The sequence below is a fragment of the Eretmochelys imbricata genome, chromosome 2 (assembly GCF_965152235.1).
Source record: "Eretmochelys imbricata isolate rEreImb1 chromosome 2, rEreImb1.hap1, whole genome shotgun sequence".
NCBI lineage: Eukaryota > Metazoa > Chordata > Testudines > Cheloniidae > Eretmochelys > Eretmochelys imbricata.
In genome coordinates this window covers 26,935,333-26,947,415 of record NC_135573.1, presented here as the reverse complement: position 1 = coordinate 26,947,415, position 12,083 = coordinate 26,935,333, and the positions used below count along the sequence as shown (strand labels likewise).

The following is a 12,083-nucleotide window of genomic DNA, read 5'->3' as shown; positions in this document are numbered from 1 at the left end:
AGCCTAACTGTCTAATTGCTTGGGACAAAAATATATTGATGCATAAAAAGATTAGCTTCCTCTTGACATACTGTTTTAAGTTCAGTGGAATGTTTTCTAAACAAACCGTTAAATTCCTAGGACAGGGACGCTTAACACTTGCAGCACAATAGTGGCTAAGGTATGCCAATATTAGAATAAAAACTGTTAACATTCATGATGTCTGAAATTTAACACAGTCAAACTTTTAGCAATCAGTGATAAAATGAAAACCAAAATAGACTTGAACAAGTGGAAAATTCATCAAGGTCTGATGATGCAATGTTTCCAGCCAATATAAGTATACTTTAACAACTTGTTCTTTACTGTAATCCAATTGTTAACATACTGAAACAATTTTGGGGCAGCTCATAAGATTGATCGTATTCATTAGTATTTTTTCTGACAGATACTCAGGACGTTACATTTACTTCTCAGCTGGAAACTATATGCAAGTCTGCCAGATATGGCAAACTGTGAGTGTTCGGGGAGGGGGAGGCTATAAAGCTGTTAAATTGCCTACGGTTCTGATACAGCACAGAACATCTGGTCTGGAGAGCTTGAGGAAACACCATTAAATAGGCAGAAAATAAAAAAATCTTTGTGCTAAGAAACAGTCCAGGTTTTGTATGCTTCTGTCAGAGGTATAAAAAAATTTGGCAATTTGTATTATGATTGGTCAGTCACGTACAGAGCCAGACACTCTAGCAATCGGGGGTTTTAGACATCTGGTCTAGTTCCACCAGTCCCTTCAACGAGGGAGGGGAGATGGAGGAATAAAAATGAAGCAGCTACTCCAGCATTCCAAAACGTACACATCAGGGCTCTGATAGCAAGAAAAATAAACAGAAAGAAGGAAACCCTGTCTAGACTTAGCTGCTGCTGAGGCTGCTGTAGACACAGGGTTGGTATTTACTTGAAAAGGCCTGCCAGGCTACTCTTACAGGCAAAAGACAGAATACAAAAATAGTAGTAATAATATTAAGAGGGGAAAAGAATAATAAAGGAAACCTCATACTAACCGTAAATGAGAACTACAGACTCCTCAATTGCATGTTGGTAACTGAACTGGGAGTCCAGGAGGGCACGAGTGACAAAAGAGCCATAGTAAGTAGACTGGTACCAGCCAACATGAAGATGATCAATATTTACGTGGCGAAGGCTTCGCATCATTTCCATCTGGTATTGAACTAGATAAAATAAAGAGAATGCTAAAGCATAAACTTCTAAAAATTATTTCTCGAGAACACCTACAATTAAACCTGAGCAAGTTACATTTTTTACAACTATAAAATCAGATTGGTTTATTTCAGTCACTACTCAACACAGATAATATTAAAAATTGGAACTTGTCGTATAAAGTCAGAATAAAACTATTTTGGTTAATCAGAATACTTCTCATTTGGAGTTCACTGCTAAGCTTATCAATGAACTGTTACACAGTTTATTGCATTCACTATCTCGTTCATTTATGTAAAACAATTCTGATATTATGTGTCTCACAGCAAAAATAAATTTCTGTTCAACAGGAACATTCTGTTCAAGAGTAAAATTAGTGTAACTGAGTTCTTCAATATTATCAAACATCATAAGTTTGAAGATAATTTTGAAAACTATGACATGAGAAAGCAGATTTATGGGAACCAAAAGTAAAAACAGTTTATTTTGAATGTAAATATGAGATAATACTGAAACTGTTGTACATTTTTAGGAATACACACAGTAATTGTGTCCCTCCCATTTGGAGCCACCTATTGCAACTGTCAGGCAGTTGTTTGCATTAATCTTTAATATTTACACTTCTTTTTTAATATGTGGTACATTACTTTAGAAGGTAGAGAAAAAACAGCCATTTTGTCAGGATTATTATACTAAGAATTGTGTTGTATTGTAGGCAACGAGTAAATTATTTCCATTAAGTGTCTCATTTAAGCAGACTGCCTTTATGTAATACAATCTTATTAAGCAATGTTTAATGTGGTGCAATCTATCTTTCTAATTACAAAAAAATGTATAATGGATTATCATTTTATCACAGTTCAGGCATTTTGAATAGATAACTGAGGGCTTGTCTACATTTAAACTGTTACAGCTGCACCACTATATCCCTTCAGTGTAAACTCTACCTACGCTGACAGAAGGGGTTTCTCCCATTGGTAGAGATAAGCCACTTCCCCGAGAAATGAAAGCATTCTCCTGTCAACCTACCATTGTCTACACTGGGAGTTAGGTTGTCATACATCTCTCAGGGGGTGTGGATTTTTCACACCACTGAGACACATAGCTATACCAATGTAAGCTCCCAATGCAGACCAGCCCTGAGGCACAGCAGCCATTTAAAAAATCAACAATTTTAGATTTCAGTGAGATAATCAAATGAATTGACACTAATAGTCAATCAATAGGCAAATTCTTAAAAATTACGTTTGCAGCTGTAAAACTTGCAAAGTTCAGTTTACACCAGTTTCATTTTTTTTTTTTAACCAAACTCTCATGCACATACAGAAATATAACAGCCATAACATAAGGTAGCTACATAATTAGCAAGAGTAGAGGATAACTTTCAAAATGTACCCCCTACATCTTCAGACATAAATTTACCCATCCATATTTGCTGAAGATATTAGCGCACATTTCTCAGGAGTGAACAAATATTCTTCCAACTTACTAGACAGCAAGCAAACTGTAAATTCCAAAGCCTGCTTATAGTTGCCCTGTGGCCAAAAGATCTGCCACACTTCCCACTCTTTGTAATTATTTAAAATATATGTTAACATCTCAGTATTCTCTCTCTCACATCCCAAAAAGATGCAAGTATTGTATCTGTGATTACATGGGCACCTTACTTCTAGAGCGTCAAGAGCATGTTTGGCACTTTACCTTCCACTCTGTAATGTCTATCCTCCAAACAGCTCACAATTTAAGGCTATGTCTAGACTGCAAAAGAACAACCCCGTGGCACTGACTCTCAGAGCTTGGGTCAACTGACTCAGGCTTGCAGGACTAAAAATGTAAGTACAGATGCCCGAGCCCAGGCTCTGAATCCTGACAGCGGGGTTGAGTCTCAGACCTCGGGCTTCAATCTGAGCCTGAACATCTACACTGCTATTTTTAACCCTGTAGCGTGAGCCCAAGTCAGTTCACCCAGGCTGAGACTCACTGCTGCAGGTTTGCACAATACACATACCCCATGTGTCACCTGTACACACCCCCAGAGGACGTCAACTTTCTCAATAGCATCTGTGAATCCCCAGAACTGGTCAGGAGTGCATGTAAAGGTTTGTATCAATGCAAAACAGAGTCTACAATGCCACCATAGATGACATGATGACTGCTGAGCAGCAAGCACACATTCACCAAAAGAAACGACAGAGTAAATTAAGAGCCAGTAACGGCTCAAAAAAATATAGGCTGAACAAATAGTTGATTATTTTTGAAGGAATGCTGAAAATGCCACCACTTTCCAGGTCATGGTACACAACTCAATTTAGACCTACTGCTTTGGAGATAAACTGTTAGTAGTTTTTCCTGCAAACTTACAGGCATGGGCTAATCAGATAACCAGTTTTAAAGTACAACCCACTAGCTAAGACATTCAGAAACACCAATCAAATTCAAGGAAGTTGCTGTTCCTGTCACCTCATCCTTTAAGAGGTATCTCCATAGGAAGCACTCCATATATTAGGAAAAGGAGATGCAAGCAAAAATCCATCCATCCCTTGATTCAGGCTGGTCAGAGAAGCTTTGCATCCTTCTTAATGTCTCCAAAACAGAATGAAGAGGTTGTTCAAGAGTCTAAATTCTACTGGTAGACTAGTATAAAAACGCACAGACTTCTGACATAAAAATCTTTTTGTTTAAAGCAGGACTTAGACGGAACACACACATAATAAATGTATGCATATGGAAACAAAAGGCTGCTTTGGTTAAAGGAAGGGAACTGTTATCAGATCTGAATGGAAAGTGAGAAAGTTTTGAATGAAAGTATTATTTGTTCCCCCACTTTCTGGGCAAATGAAATCAACATGAGAAAAAAATGACTTTTCACAAAAGTAACTTAAGGACTTAAAGGGAGAGGGAACAATTTTCTTTGAACAAAGAGGTCAAATCTGGGATTTTAAAAAGCACACCTTTTTGAAGAGCTGTGTATACTGAGTATCCCGAAAGAGCCTCATAAAATGATGGTGCATGCATTACCTAGTCTGAAAATCTAACTTTTGATAAGTCCAGCATTAAAGAGAGACAAGACAATGGGAAAGCATTTCAGGCCCTTCACAAGCATGAGTAAAGATGTCCCATACTCTTCAGTGCAAACCTGGAAGGTAATTGGTGAATATGTGGCGAGAACAATACTTCCAAGAGAAGTTCTCAAACTCTGCCTTTCTAGAAACAGAGTCAGCAATGTGTACTTTGTAAATAATGGCTTCTAGCAGAAGGTAGATGTGACAGATATCGCAATTTCCTGCAATATCCTTGTGAGACTTTATTGAATTAAGTTTAGGTATCTTTGGGGTCCACTATATTGAATACAAAGTATATTAATTATTGTGTGCCAGGATTCTGTGTAACCTCTCTAGGGGAGCGATGGGATGTGAGCTAGGGAGTTCAAAAGACTATAATGAAAATGTGCCAGACAAGAATGGACTTTTGGGACAATAAAAGTCTGAAATGGTTTTCCTGGGGAGTACCTAGGAAGAGATCATGCAAATTCCCTATCTCCTGTTATGCAAAAGCCCCATCTTTTGAAGCTATGTCCTGAGGAATAGGTAATTTTCTGCTGATTACCTGGTCCCAAAGACTGAAGATCAAAGGCCTGAGCTATATAAAGAAACAGCTATAACTGCCCAATCAGGGTTCTGGTTCTGAGACAGTTATGAATTTGTAAACACAGGGAAAATCCAGTTCTGGGTTTTGAAAGACTGACACCTACCACAGAACCCAAATTAGGAGTTGGGGGTGACCTCTGGTAGGCTTTTTAGCATGCATGCAGCTTCTTTTATTGTGTTTAATATGTTTTCTCTAATGTTTTCACCATAAGAATAAATGTGCTTTCTCAGAAAGAGTTGTGTGGTAACTTATAACTGCGGGTAATACACTGGTCATAGCCTCCAGTGAGAAAGCAAAGTGCCGATGCTGGCCTTTTAGTCTATCACAATGCAGGCAGGGAACAGTGCAGCTTTAGAGAACCCCCAATCAGAAGGGAATGATATGCGAGTCTTCGCCCAAGAGTGGTGACAGCTAAGAGCTGGAAGCCTGTAGTGGGTGCCCTTGGTGGATCAGGGAGGGGAAAAACAGGTGCAGTTATCCTAAAACTGTGACAGTAGGAAAAGTAAAAGCATCCACATCTGCAAATCACCACTTCCTGATTTCACTATTTTTAGCAGATAAATAATAACGGAGGAAACATGTATGCTGAGTAGAAAAGTCTCAAAGGATCGATAAAGTATCCATAGCTAGCAACTCTGTCTCTGAAAAATGACTACAAAAGAATCAATTATGATGAAAATCCCTATCAGAAAGAAAAAGTAACTTTTTACCAAGCACAGATAAAAGCATGTTTGAATCTTTAGCAACAGCTACGGTTCCAACAAAACTGTGATTTTGCACAACTTCATAATAAATAACCCCCAAATTGTCTGTGCTGATATAATCAGCATTATTTCTTCACATTGTTTCCATCATTCTGTAAAGCATCACTTCCTTAACTGAAAGAACGAGGAGTACTTGTGGCAACTTAGACTAACAAATTTATTTGAGCATAAGCTTTCGTGGGCTAAAATCCACTTCATCTGATGCACGCAGTGATTTTCAGTTCTTTCAGTTAAGGAAGTGATGCTTTACAGAATGATGGAAACAATGTGAAGAAATTGTGCTGATTATATCAGCACAAACAATTTGGGGGTTATTTATTATGAAGTTGTGGATCAGGGAGGGGATCCATATACACACACACAGAAGTTGTGGATACATATATACAAACACACACAGAGAACATGAAAAAATAGGTGTTGCCATACACACTATAATGAGAGTGATCAAATCAGGTGACAAGTATCAGAGGGGTAGCTGTGTTAGTCTGGGTCTGTAAAAGTGGCAAAGAGTGCTGTGGCACCTTATAGACTAACTGATATATTGGAGCATCAGCTTTTGTGGGTGAATACCCACTTCGTTGGATGCATGTAGTGGAAATTTCCAGAGGCAGCTATAAATATGCAAGCAAGGATCAGGCTTGGGATTAAGAGGTTAGTTCAATCGGGAGGATGAGGCCCACTTCTAGCAGTTGATGTGTGAACACCAAGGGAGGAGAAACTGCTTTTGTAGTTGGCTAGCCATTCACAGTCTCAGATATAAGGAATGGCAATATACAAAAACAAACACCTGCAGGAGAACACTTCAACCTCCCTGGACACACAATAGCAGATTTAAAGGTAGCCATCCTACAGCAAAAATACTTCAGGACTAGACTTCAAAGAGAAACTGCTGAGCTTCAGTTCATTTGCAAATTTGATACCATCAGCTCAGGATTAAACAAAGCCTGTGTATGGCTAGCCGATTACAAAAGCAGTTTCTCCTCCCTTGGTGTTCACACCTCAACTGCTAGAAGAGGGCCTCATCCTCCCTGATTGCACTAACCTTGTTATCCCTAGCCTGATTCTTGCTTGCATAGTTATACCTACCTCTGGAAATTTCACTACATGCATCTGACGAAGTGGGTATTAACTCACGAAAGCTCATACAGTGACTCAATGGTAAATCTGAGAATAGAATCCTGATCTCCTGACTCCCAGTCTCATGCTGTAACAGTTAAACCACATTCCCTCCTACATATCACAAAATATCTTCAAGTCATTTATGACTCAACTTAAAAATAGGGTACAAATGGGTCTGGTAGCCTTTCCTCTGCCCGCCCCCCTCTTTCTTTCTTCTTCCTCATTTTAAGAGAGTCCAAATGGCTATTTTAAAATACAAAGATCTTTATCCTGACCGATCTACAGCACTCCATCAGGGTTGGCATATTCTTGTTCAATTCACATATTTTTTTTTGGAAAAGCAGCATATTATCACCACCGTAATATCTGAGCACCCAGAAAACAAGATGAACAATTCATCTGATGGCAACTAAAATTACAGGCCTCAATTTTCAGAAGTGACTAGCAAGTTTGGATGTGTCTGCTTCTGAGTGTTCATTCTGACAGGTTTTACAAACCTGAGGACTTCTCCACAAAAAAAATCAGACTCTTAAAATGTCTCAAGTTGGGCACACAGAATCTTTGGACATTTTTGAAAATGTAGGTCTACTTTTATTGACAATCATGTTCATTCAAATCACCAGTGAAAGGGTATGTTAAAACATCCACACTACACCTGGAGAAAACTTAAATTAAAGACTTATTTTGCACTAAACCCTCTAATGCCTTTATAACCTTTATTCCAAATTTTACAATTATTCCATCCTTAAAAAGGCAAACAATTGTTCAATTTAAATTAACTCTTGCTTTTAAAAAAATAATTTTATTACCCATCTTGAGAGAGAGAAAGAGAGATTGCTAAGGAATGGTTTTTACACTACAGAGTTAGGTCAACTTACGTTGGCCTGCTTACGTTGACCTGACTATATAAGTTATATAACTACACTAAAATTTCACTCCTGCCCATGCAACTGCCCCGCTACGTTGACTTAACTACACCTCAATGAGAGGCAGAGCATCAATGTTGATGTAGTTAGGTCAACGCAGTGTCAGTATAGACACTGCACTGCTTACATCGACTGCTACTGGCTTTCAGAAGCAATCCCACAATTACCCACACTGACAGTACACTTGATACAAGCCCTGTGCTGGTGAGGACACACACTGCTGACAGTAGCAGAGAGATGCACTGAAAAGGGAAGTTAGTTACCCTTTGTTCTTCAAGATATGTGATCCCTATCTGTGTTCCATTGTGGGTACGCATGGACTCCATACAACTAAGACCAGAGAATTCTTGCAAGTAGTGTCCATGCCTGCACCCTCGTTCTCCTTGTACTCCACACAGAGGGGATAAGGGGTGGTTAGACCAACTGCCTCTCCAGTTCCTTCTCTTCCAGTGAATCAGAAAGATCCAAAGCACAAGAAAAGAAGGGCGGGTAGTGGAATACAGATAAGGACCACACATCTCGAAGAATGTTGTAATTTCTTGTGAATTGTGTGGATGGAACTCCACATTGCTGCCTTGCAAATATCAAGCAACAGTACCTGTTGAAATAATGCTACTGACACTGCTAGCTTTCACACAAGAGTGAGCCCTTAACCCTTGAGAAGAAGAAAGGTATGACAACTAAAAGCAGGGTACAGAGAGCCACTTACAGAGTCCCTGGGAAGAAACAGTTTGTCCTCTACCTCGTTCAGCTATGGCAACAAACAGTCTAGGTGACTTTCTGATCTGTTTTGTTCTCTGCAGTTAAAATACCAATGCTTGCATTGAGGGAATAAAGTCTCCTCTCTTTGCTGAAAGCATCATGCTTCAGGAATAATACAGGTAAGTGGATAGTCTGATTGATGTGAAATTCCAAAACTATCTTAGAATCTGGGTGCAGTTACAGAGAGACTGTCTTTATGGAATATTGTCTACGGCGGGTCTGCCGTTAGGGCTTCAGGTTCACCCACTCATCTGGATTAAATGACGACGATGAAGAAGGTGACTTTTATTGACAGGTGAAACAATGAACATATAGCTAGGTTGAGAAGAGTGACTAAGTGAATGCCCAAAGTACTAACTTATGGTCCAAAGGACAGACTGGCTTCATTACCAGTGGAAAGGTTTTTAGTAAACTTCTAAAGAACCTAGCTAGACATGGCTAGGTAAGTAGAGAGAGTAGCTGTCCATTGGTGCATGACACACACTGGACTGCTGCCAGGTGAAGCCACAGCAAACTACAGGAAAGACCCACCATCTTAAGGTATGGAGATAATTCAATATAGTAGGAATATCTATGGTCTCTGGAGACATGCAAGGCTAGGCAAAAACACTTTGACTTGGCTAGATAACATTTTTTGGTGGAGTCCTTCCTTCTATTATTGAGAACAGCTTGCACAATTTTGGAGCAGGAATATTCTAGGTCAAACACCCATCCAAATACCAAACTGTGAAGTGAAGGGCATCTGGGTTGGGATGCCTGACCCTGCCAGTCTCTTAAGTAAAGAGATCTGGGAAGGGTTGAATGCTGAGAATTGAATAGGTTGATATTTGTAGAAGATTTGGGAAGCAGAACTATCATGATGAAGATGACCTGTTCTCTGTCCTGTTGAATTTTATGAAGATTCGTGGGTAGCAAGGGACAGGAAGAAAAGTGTTCTGTCCAAGACCGTAGGAGAGCATCACTTCTGGAGTACTGACCTTGAGCTCCCATGGAGCATCAGATCTTGTACTTCCTGTTCACCTTAGAGGTGAACAGGCCCAGGTGAGGGTCCCCCAGAGCAAAGGTGCTATTCATCACTAAATTGTATAACTCTGACTCATGATACACCATGAAGTGCCTGCTGATGTTGTCCATCACACCTCTCACACCTAACATAAGGAGCGACAGATACTGCACTCAGCAGAGATACGAAAGTTCTCCAAGGCAGTACAGATAGCACTGGTGGTCATCACTGAAGAAGAAGCAGGGACAAGGGACAGTGCTGGATCATATTAAAGAAGTTCTGTATTAAAAATCACAAATGAGTTTGATTCCCCATAGTTTAAATTCCAGGGTATTACTAATTAAGAGGTCTCTTGGTTTTTGGTACTGTTTCTCTCCCTCTATGTGTGAAACTTGCAAGCTGCTAATTGTGTTAGCACATTCTAAGACAGAGTCTGTTCTCGAAGCAATTCTTTGTAACAACAACTACTCACACAGAGAGAGACTCAAAGCAATACTCTGTAACAACAGAAACAGCACCCAGAGACTCCCCGCCCTTTTGTTGTATTCATCTCGCTTTGTTAACAATTGTGATTAAAATAAAGATAGAGGATGTATGTGGATGGATGCTTGGTGTGGATAATAACTGAATGATCAGGGAGGTGCCAGCCTAAGAATCCAGTGTCCATCTGCTGAATAAGGCGTCAAGTGGAAATAACCAAAGGGCCCCTGGAGGGCAGACTGGAATCCACCCAACAGCCTCAAGATTGGGAGAACCAAAGAACAAGATAACATCAGGCAGCACGGAGCCATCAGGAATGTGCTATCTGCTGATTGATTCAGCAACAGCATGATGAAGCAATTCCCAGAGACTGGCATAGGAAGAAATTCCTATAAAAATGGACTCTAGAAAGTGAGTTCTTTGGTGTCTGATTCTGCAAACCAATTTCCAGGAGCATCAGATGTGCATCTGACAAGGCCCTGCTCCCTCCTCATGTCCAGGCCACCTGGCCAGTGGCTTGGCATGAGCAACTCTAAGGCTGGTAACTATGATGATAACCTTGCAGAACCTGTGTGTGTGTGTATATGAATGAATGTGTGAATAAATATGAAATTGAATGGAATGTTATAGCTATAACTAACTGCTTACTATGATTTTTTCTGTATTGACAATAAATGTGGCATTTTGCCTTTTTCCCCTTTAATAAGATCCTGCTGGTTTTTATTGTATTGGTATAACAACAGTTTTTAAAGCCCCATACATCTGCATAATCAAAGTCCCGTACTGGAGACGCTAAGGGGCGTCCTATTACTAAGTATACACAATGCCATCCAGAACCGCCTAGTGAAAGCCATCGCACCGCGCCTGGGGGAGGTCGCCGTGAACTGCGCCATCCCCGGTACTGACAGCCAGTTGCGACCTGACGTGGTAGTCACTGACGGTGCCCAGAAAAAGATCATCCTCGTTAACATCACGGTCTCCTTTGAGAACAGGACCCCGGCCTTCCGAGAAGCCTGAGCTTGGAAGCTGGAAAAATACACCCCTCTGGCCGACACCCTGAGAGCGAAGGGCTACGAGGTGCAGATGGATGCCCTGATCATCGTAGCCCTGGGCGCTTGGGACCCCTGCAACAAGCGTGTGCTGCGGACCTGTGGGATCGGTCGACGCTACGCACGGCTCCTGCGGCGCCTCATGGTCTCGGACACCATCCAATGGTCCAGGGACATCTATATCGAACACATCACCGGCCACCGACAGCACCAGGAGGTGTGAGCCGGTACGACATCGTGCATACACTATGGGAAAGGGACTGAGAGGCTTTTTCCATTGGACCATATGAACTGGAACCATAAACTCACTGAGCATTAAATCCCACCAAATGAAGGTAGATCCATCCCCATCATCGTATCCACTCATACTCCACACCTGAACATAGCCATTATATGGACAACATACTCCCATATGTCAATGTCTGTACTTTGACCGGTTAAACTTTTACCCCCAATCGGGGAGATTGCAGATTATGTATCCCTTACGCCACCCGTTCCTAAACCGAATTTTGCACCCCTTGATAATCTGTACCTTATTTCCTGATAACCAGAAACTTCTATGCCTAAACTCTGTACCGTTTTCTTTTTACTTCAACATTATCTTAATAAAATTATTAAATATGTTAAAATTGCTAACACTGACTACACTGAAGAAAGAATAGCTGTATAAAACTTAGAAATATTTACAGATTTGAAGACAAAGAGGGTAGAAGGAAAGGTTGACACTGGAGATTCCAACTCAGGCCATGCAGTGGTAAGAACAAACTGGAGAGGTAGCAGGTCCACACTGCCCCATATACCCTCAGCGAGAAGCATGAGGAGAGGGTGGGTGCAGCTGCAGGCCAAAAGACACTACTTGCAAGAATTCTCCAGTCAGCTGCAAGGAGCGCATGCACCCACAGCGGAATACATATACAGACCAGCACTTGAAGAAGGTTCATGTTAACAAAAACAAACAACTTGAACTATAGTATTCTTTACAAGAAGGACAAATGGTTATTATATCAGGAGTTGCAGGTGATGACAATTTTTATGATGATGTCTCACAAATTTTAACAAATTCTCACAACTTGAATATGTCTACTTTGGTCATCCTAGTGAAGCTACACTGAAAAAAAGCTACAATATTTTAAGG

The 12,083-nt window shown here is 40.5% G+C and overlaps 1 protein-coding gene across 1 annotated transcript in view; it reads right to left on the bottom strand.

Moving 5' to 3' along the window:
• Positions 1 to 12,083, bottom strand: part of EIF3H (eukaryotic translation initiation factor 3 subunit H) — a 120,212-nt gene that overhangs the window by 20,218 nt on the left and 87,911 nt on the right. The window contains exon 3 of the mRNA XM_077809865.1: positions 1,041 to 1,208. Within this exon, the coding sequence (XP_077665991.1) occupies positions 1,041 to 1,208 (168 nt within the window). The remainder of the gene's footprint in view (positions 1 to 1,040; positions 1,209 to 12,083) is intronic.